Raw genomic sequence first — 9,360 nt, forward strand, 5'->3', positions numbered from 1 at the left:
TTATTTGCATAGAGGCAGAGGGAGGGGAGAATATTTTAAAGCATTGATGCAAATATATATTTTAACACTATTATTGGAATTATCAAAAAAATATAAAGATAAAAATATAAAGAATATATAAAAAATGACGATTATTGCTAGAAAACAATTTATATATATATTTATATATATATATATATATATATATATATATATATATATATATATATATATATATATATATATATATATATATATATATATATATATATATATATATATATGTATATATATATATATATATATATATTTATAAAACAATATGTATAAAAATTCACGATTATTGTTTGGATACTTGAAAAAAAAAAACATTAGTCCTCGAAAAAATAATCCCAAATAAAAAATTCAAATAGGTATATGAAAATTCAAATTCATAAAATTTAATAATAAAATTTAAAAATTAAACAAATAATTAAAGATAAAAGATTATTGCTTGAAAAAATATTTTGAAAAATTCACGATTATAGTATGCAAGCATATTTAAAAAAACGCTATCATTTACGCCATAAAATATTTTTTAAAATTAAAGAATTCTTAAATATTTCTGAATTTTTTTTATAATTTTTCAAAAAAAAAACAAAAATTGGTTGTAAAGCGACACAATTATTTCAATATTTCAAAAAAAACATGTAAACAAGTAAGCAAAGGCTACAGTCGAGCGGGGCCGACCGTTGAATACCCTACAACACTATAATAAACGATACAGTTTATATAGGCGAGATACTCGAAAGAATTCCACAAGATATTGTGACAAATAATAAAAGAAAACCATCAGGTTTCGTTCTCTAATTTTCGAATAATAGCAACTTAAAATAATTTGCTCATTTCCAATTTATTGGTAGAAGTTGCACGTAAATGGTCTTCCTAGATCTGGAACCAATATTTCCCAAAGACCTATAATCTCTCAGAAGTGGCAAAAGATTAACATTTATTATTGGTTTTTGACTGAAACGCATCTATATGAGATAGTCAAAAGTGCGTCTTTCCTGTATTTGTGAATTCTCCAAAAAGTCATTGGAATGCACATTTTCGCATTTTGTCTAAAAAAGTTGGCGAACTATTTCACATATTGAATATTTTTGGATGGCCATCCAAAACTGCTTGGCTTTTGAAATGTCCGATAACCCCCATTCAAATGTGCGTGAGGATCGGGCGATAATTACGACCTGCAGACAATTTTGCAGTTTTTTGGTCCATTTCAACCCCTAAATATATGGCGATCATCTCCAAAAAGAGTAGGCTTCTATTCTGACCCTCATCTTATCCCCATGCAAAATTTCGTAAGGATTGGGCCATAAATGCGATCTGTATATGATATCCTGATATTCTAACTACTTAGTTTTGTTAGCTGTAGAAATATTACCAAATATTTAATTCAAAATGAAAATATGCCAAAAATATGACAAAATTGAAAAAATATGAGAAAATTTTAAAAAATCATTATTTTCATCTTTAGAGAGATATTTTTATGAGATTTTTTTAGACGTTTTTTCTTTCCTGCCAAGAGGCCATTCTGAATTAATGAGAACTGTCGAAATCAGTTCAGCCGTTCTCGACATATAAGAGATTTTTCAAGCATATCTTCTTTGATAAACATATATATCGCACATATTTTGCTATATATCCGTTTTGTTGGATGTTAACATCAATGTAAAGATCAGAAGTAACCTTGTCATGGCTTTGTGATTTCGCCGGGATTTAAAATATTCGCGGTTTAATGAAAAATTTTGAATTTTTTCAACACAAAAGATATGGTCTATTTTACCCGCTAAATATTATCCGAAGACCACCCAAATTGGTAGGCTTCTTCCCCGCCCTAAACTCTAGCTACATGCGAAATTCCGCATGGATTGGTCTATAATTGCGACCTGTATAGCTACTGCAAAATCCGACATTTTTTCAGTATTTGGTCCATTTCAACCCCTAAACATTTGGCGATCATCTCCAAAAGAAATAGGGTTCTATTCTGACCCCAGTCCCACCTCCATTCTAAATTTCGTGAAGATCGGGCCATAATTGCGACCTGTAGAGTGATTACAAATTAACATGGACAGACGGACAGACGGACAGACGGACAGACGGACGGACGGACATACATAGCTAGATCGACTCAGCTCGGCGAGCTAGGAAGATCCATATATACTTTCCTATGTGGGAAACCAATATTTCGAGGTGTTACATAATTTTTGGGCCAATCAAACTTATAATACCCTCAACACATAGTGTTGTAGGGTATAAAAACATTAAGTTCAACCGGGCCGAACTTTTAATACCCTCCACCTTAGGGTAATGCAAACATTTAAATCAATTATGACCCACTAACATCAAATTTTAGACATATTCGTGGGAAAATGTGGCAAAAATCATCAAAATATCGGGAGGTGCCGTTATATGGGGGATATACAATATCGTGGACCTATATAGACACTTCTCTTTCAGGAGGTAAAATACTCATAAAGAACTCCTTGTGTGAACTTTAAGGCAATTCCATAGAAAAATGTGGCTAAAATCATCAAAATACCAAATATCGGGGCGTACCGTTATATGGGGGCTATACGGTATCATGGACTGATATAGCCCATCTGAGAACTTGACCTGCCTGCAGACAAAAGACAGATCTGTGCAAAATTTTAGCTTCCTATCTTAAGCTATTTGTTTGGTCTAAATTATTATTTCAATGAGTTACAAACGGAACGGAACGGATTAAGTTCGTTCCCTCCATACCATGATGTATGGTGGAGGGTATAAAAACAATGAATATTTTTAACCTACAACTCTATGTGTTGGAGGTATTATAAGTTTGATTGGGCCAAAAATTATGTAACACCTCGAAATATTGGTTTCCCACATAGGAAAGTATATATGGATCTTCCTATCTCGGCGAGCTGAGTCGATCTAGCTATGTATATCCGTCCGTCCGTCCGTCCATGTTAATTTGTAATCACTCTACAGGTCGCAATTATGAACCGTTCCTCAAGAAATTGAAAATGAAGGTGGGGTTAGGGTCAGAATAGAACCCTATTGTTTTTGGAGATGATCGCACGATATTTAGGGGTTGAAATGGACCAAAAAGCAGAATATTTTCCTGATTTTGCAGTTGCTCTATAGGCCACAATTATGAACCAATCGACGCGAAAATTTACATGGAGTTAGAGTTTGGGACTGGACAGAAACCTACCAATCGCCATCGGACAAAAATTAGCGAGTAAAATAGACCCTAACTTTTATGTTAGAAAATAGGAAAATTTCCACTAAACCGCAAATATTTTTAATCCCAGCCAAATCGCAAATACATTAAAAGATCACTTCTGACCACTAAGTGATGCTAATAGCCAAGAAATCGGATATATAGCAAAATAGGTACAATATATATATGTAAAAAAATTTATCTTATTTATTCTGCTTATAAATCAAGAACCGCTGGGCCAATTTTCCCAATTCCCATCAATTCGAAATGGTCTCTTGCCAGAAAAGGATAAAATCTAAGAAAATCGCAGGATAATATACCAATAAAAAAAAGTTATATATTTTGTTTCATTTTTTATCCATTTTTGTCATATTTTTGTGGCATGCGATTTTTTCAATTTGACTTACAATTTTGAATTTTAAATTTTCTATTTCTATATTTTTTAAATTTTTACACCCCCCAACACTACGTTTTGAGGGTATTATCCTCACGAAATTTTGCATGGGTGTAGGGTCGGAATTAAAGCCTACCATTCTTAGGATGTACATTCAAAGGTTTAAATGGCTAAAAAATTTTAAATTTTCTTAATTTTGTAGTTGTTCTGTAGGCCACAATTGAAAACTAATCGACACGGAATTTCGCATCGGATGAGAGTTAAGGATGACCATTGGATTATATTTAGCTGTAAAATGGACCACAACTTTCGTGTGCAATTATTTTGAATACTTAACAATACTACGGAGTGCGTAAATATTGGCCAAATTCTCCGGGTCCAAAAACCTAAGGTTAACCTCTGGGCAGGGCTCTCTGGAAATCTTTCAAAATGGATTTGGATTTAAGTGGACTTCGAACATATTGCAGTGTTGTAGGGTATCACATGGTCGGCCCCGCACGACCATAGCCTTTGCTTACTTGTTTTTTTATAAATTTTTGGGAAACAAATCGACGAACGAAAAAAAAATAATTCTAACGATTTAAGAAATTATTGACTATATTTGGCTAATACATTATACAAAAGCAAATACATACATAAATATTTTTACATTTAAAGCACCATTAAAAACAACCCCCGACTCATATTTAAACATCAAAAAAAAAACGCTTTGTGCCCTCCATCAGACATCAACCTCATAGTTGATGTTATCTTACAATATCTTATCATGTTTCTGTTCATCGGCTGCTGTAACGCCTAATCACTTGTCACTTTCTCCGTCTCCTCCATTTTCTAGAACTTGGTTTGGATAATCCGTATTCGCTTTGAAGAGATAACATAATTGCCAGTGCAACTTCTCCGGGCCCGTAAATGTAAGGGGGAAATTATTGATACTATAACGGACTAGTTCCTTGTGGTCCTCGAAACGATTTGCATTCGCCCTGCATTGTTGGACAAAAAATTTGGCGAAATACTGATTCAGCTCATAACAGCTGGGACACTGATGGCATGAGTCGCGGTCGTGCAAATTTTCATAGAATACCCGTTCCGGATGGATTTGTGAACCAAAGAAGGGGAATCTGGTAAAATTAATAATAATATTAGATTAAAAAAACGCATGTTAGGAAAACATATTTTTAGGCGGTGGAGGTCACATATTTTAACAAAAAAAAAAATGATTTCTCTCTCGCCGATTTTACTTACTTCACATGTTCAGTTAAGGTTATAAATTCCAAACCCTTGGCATCTTTATTGGTGGCCAACACCCGCCATTGCCCCTCGATTTTGAAAAGGCTCAAATCCCCCTTTGTTATACAATAACGATGATAGTGATAACCAAATGGCTGTTTTGACATTTTCTCCTTCATCGACTCGTCTAGGTTTGCAAATAATTTCGATTTTTTCAAAACTTAAAAAGAATCAAACAAAAAAAAAAAAGATTATGAACTTTGCAATGGACATCAAACCCGCATTTTACCATTCTGATCTTCAAACTGTACTGGCAATGATTGCTTCATGTCTGTGCAATCTTGTCGTACATCCTCAACCCCAGCCGAATGCGTCAAGAGCATTTGATATCCCAAGCAGGTACCCCACAGTGGAAAATGTCGTCCCTGCTCGTTGAGTTGGCGAGCAATCTCGAATATACACCTGGAGCTGTCATAGCAGTGACTGGTCATGTCTTTGGTGCAATATTTTTTATTGAAATAAATGGCGCCACCCGGTAAGAGAATTCTGAAAGAGAATACATTGTATACATTTGAAGAAGTTCCATTGTGACGCACCCATTGATTTTATTCATTATCGACTCATAGTAATCCTGGGATCGATTGTTCCTGGAATGAAAGATCAAAAGATATTTTGTGAATATTTAAAAATTGCAACAATCGAGAAATTGTTTTTTAATTAATACACGATTCAGGAAAGTTTTTTTAAGAGGCCACAATTCAGATTCAGTTTTTTTTCAAAATTCATTATTAATTTAAATAATTTTTATACCCTCCACAATACTATCTAAATCCCTTTGTAGCTCCGAATTGAGACAAAAGGCTAAAATGTTGAACACATGTGTATTTAGCCAGTAGGCAGGTTAAGTTCGTAAAGGGGCCATGTTGGTCCATGTTTAGCCCCCACATAACGGTACCTCCCAATATTCGATATTTTGATGATTTTTGTGATAGGCTGAAAAAAATGGCGCATGCAGGCCCACGTCTTCGTAAAGCCTCCATTAAAAGATACCCTCCGATATTTGGTATTTGATGATTTTAGCCACATTTTTCAATGGAATTGCTGACTTGTTTCGCAAGTTATGGCAGATAAAAGTATTGAAAATTGTCACCCATTGTCGGTGAGGTACCAGAAGGGGTTCGCAAATATATACATCATCTTCACAACAGATCTTGTTATTTCGCCTCCTTTGAGCGTTTTTGTTTTTTTAAAACCTTGAACACTATGTGGGGGGTGGTACCAGAAGAAACGGTTCAATCTCTAACATCTTTATAGCAGATCTTGTGATGATGGAAATATTAGTATGTGGCAAGTCTGAATGGAATCTGATGTTAATGGAATCTGATTTTTTTGAAAAATCAAATATTGGCAATTTCGTATAAAAACTTCACAATGGGTACTTCAGCCTTGATCAAAAACGGACATGCAGGTCCACGTCTTTGTATAGTCCTCATCAAAAGGTACCTCCTGATATTCTCGTTATTTTCATGATTTTAGCTACATTATTGACCGGAATTATTTCAAACTTCGTAGTTGAAGTTCGTAATGGATACTAAAACCTATGACAGAAAATTGTCTGTACAGGTCCACATCCTCGTATATCCCCCATATAACGATAGCTCCCTCTATTCGGTATTTTGATGATTTTAGCCACATGTTTCAATGGAATTTTTCCTCATTAAAAGGTACCTCCCGACATTCGGTATTTTCATGATTTTAGCTACATTATTAACCGGATTTATTTCAAACTTCGTTGTTGAAATGTGTAATGGGTACTTCAACCTATGACAAAAAAAAAATTCGAACAATTATAGTACACATTTCCAAAAACACCTCTATATCTTTACCACAGACACCAACAGCGACATCTATATCGAATTTCAAGATTTCAGCTCTATTCCTTCACCCAATACCAAATTTAGTACTATTTAGTACTTTCGGTACAATTACCACTTTCATGTCTCACTTCCAGATACCAACAATGAGTTTAATAAAAAAATTTTACCATTTTTAGTACTTTTCATACAATTATAGTGCTCCATATGTCCCGGCTACACTTAAACTGCGACCATAAATACCATATTTCAAATTTCAAGCACTATATGTTCACCCAAAACCAAATTGTACCAAATATAGTACTATATAGCACTTTTCGTGCACTTGCAGTACATATATCCAAGGCTACATCTTTAGCACAAACCTAAAACCAACAAGGACCTCAATATAAAATTTCAAAATACCGTTTACCCTAAACGAAACTATTTCAAATTTAGTACCATTCAGTACAGTTCTTACACTTAGTTCAGATTTTCAAAGCCATCTTCATATTTCAAACTTACTTTCCAACTTCAATTCTCATACCAAATTTCAAGTTTTTAGCTCCATCCGTTAACATAATACCAAACGGTACCATTTTAGAAGTTTTGTACGAGTGTAGAACTTTTTGTAACCCTAAAGTTCGAATTTCCAAAAACCCTTCGGTACATCAATCCTCCACTCCATTAGTGACACTCATTTCAAAATTTCAGAATTCTAGCTCAGTCTTTATCACAAACCAAAAACCAGCAGGGGCCCCAATATAAAATTTCAATATTCCAGCTTCAACCGTTGACCCTAAACGAAACTATTTCAAATTTAGTACCATTTAGTACAGTTCATACACATTTTTAAAGGACCTTCATATATCAAATTTTCTTTCCAACCTTAATTCTGTTATCAAATTTCAAGTTTTTATCTCCATCCGTTAACAACCAAACCAAATGGTACCATTTTAGAATTTTAGTACCATTTTAGAACTTTTCGTAAACTTAAAGTTTGAATTCCAAAAACCCTTCGATATATCCATCCTGCACTCCAGTGCAGGACTCCAGTGACTCTCATTCCAAAATTTCAGAATTCTAGCTCATTCCCTATGTCCACTGCAAAGTATTCAACTGTAAGTACATTTCGTAACCTTATAATGCGAATTTCCAAAAACCCATTCTTATCACAAGCCTACTCGCCAAAACTGACCCTCGTATAAAATTTCTAGCTTCAGACGTTACGTCTGGGCTTTGACGTTCATTAAGTCAGTCAATCACTTTATTCTTTTATTAATTTGATTATTCAAACAATTTGACCATTACTTTTGTTTAGCAAGTTCGGATGTTTGTGTGCTTGTGTGCATTTTTTAAAATTGGCAACTCTATTTTAATAGAAATGAAAACACTGCATATCTGCGTGAGTAGTAGTTGTGTGTGGAGGTTCTCTATTGATTTTTCCCATAATAATGAAAGTCACTTTATCTCTACCTTCCTCGTACTGCGACTCACTTTGGTTTCACTTCTACAAAATCTTAGAGATGACCGATTCTCAAAAATATTAAAAAAAAAACACCTACTCGTATAGTTCTGATATAGCCCTCTTAAGTTTTCTTAAAGCATTCACAGTTTTTTGGCCGTTTTTTTTTTCTAACGAAATTCTAATATATATGGATGCCAATGTTGATAAACAACACTGTTCTCGTGGATATTAAAACACCGCATATTTGTGTGAGTATTTTTGCCCTGTTTGGTGGTTATTTATTGATTTTTTTCCCACATAGGATACCACTACTCTCTCCCACCCACTCTCTCCCACATATAGCAGTTCATCTCTCTTTTAATTTTACTGCATCTCAATCTCACAAATCTCTTTGCATTGTTTATGCAATCTTTTGCAGGTATTTGTGGCTATGTTTTTTGTTTACAAAACAAATTTCTTCTTTCTTTTTGCCATTGTTTGGCATTGTCAACATGAAAAGTGGCCTAGTACCCCCCTCTCCACCCCAGCACCAGCCTATTCAAAATCAAAACAAGTGCCATCATGACTTACCATATTGGTATGACTCTCGCACCGGCTGCTTCCAAATATTTGACATACGAAGCAGCCAAGTAACTCTGATTTTCTTTGCCATAGTTCTTTTGTAGGGCTGAGGCAATGTCGATACACAAAATGCCAATCACAGGTGAGAAGTTTTCATTACACTGCAGCTCCTGCTGGTGTCGATCACAAGTTGCCATAATTTTGAATTAGAACCCAACTTCAGAAAACCCAAACGAGAAATGTTCAAAGTCAAGCTATAGTTTTTCAATTTGTTTCGTAAGAAAAAGAGAAAAAAAAACAACGTATTAAAATAATTGCAAATAGTTCGGACGTTGCTTTTCTATTGCAATGATAGATGTTTATGGCTCGACAACTTGATGCACACTGAATAGAAATTGCATTACTCAGATAAAAAAACAAAAACAATAAAAACAACAAATGAGTAAGCTTGTGCTATATGTAAAAAGAATTGAAAGGAAAAGCGAACGTGATATAAGGCGTGTGTAATTCATAAGTTATTCACGGCCATGACGGGTTATGAACGAAAGCCAGAAATACTCTTTGTTTTGTGAAGAAGAAATAAATAAAAAATCCTCAGAAGCGTAAAGGGCTTAAGATAAAAATTATAGCC

At 34.2% G+C, this 9,360-nt stretch overlaps 1 protein-coding gene across 1 annotated transcript; it reads right to left on the reverse strand.

The window, feature by feature from the left end:
* Window positions 1-4,199: 4,199 nt before the first annotated feature.
* On the reverse strand, window positions 4,200-9,126 carry LOC101892617 (gamma-glutamyl hydrolase). Its single transcript, XM_005182801.4, has 5 exons — window positions 8,739-9,126; window positions 5,444-5,494; window positions 5,137-5,393; window positions 4,863-5,067; window positions 4,200-4,738 (listed from the first exon to the last, which is right to left on the reverse strand). The coding sequence occupies exons 1-5, from the start codon at window positions 8,924-8,926 to the stop codon at window positions 4,420-4,422; spliced, it is 1,020 nt and encodes a 339-aa protein (XP_005182858.1). The 5' UTR covers window positions 8,927-9,126; the 3' UTR covers window positions 4,200-4,419.
* Window positions 9,127-9,360: the final 234 nt, after the last annotated feature.

This window comes from Musca domestica, unplaced genomic scaffold (genome assembly GCF_030504385.1).
Source record: "Musca domestica strain aabys unplaced genomic scaffold, Musca_domestica.polishedcontigs.V.1.1 38, whole genome shotgun sequence".
Taxonomy (NCBI): Eukaryota; Metazoa; Arthropoda; class Insecta; order Diptera; family Muscidae; genus Musca; species Musca domestica.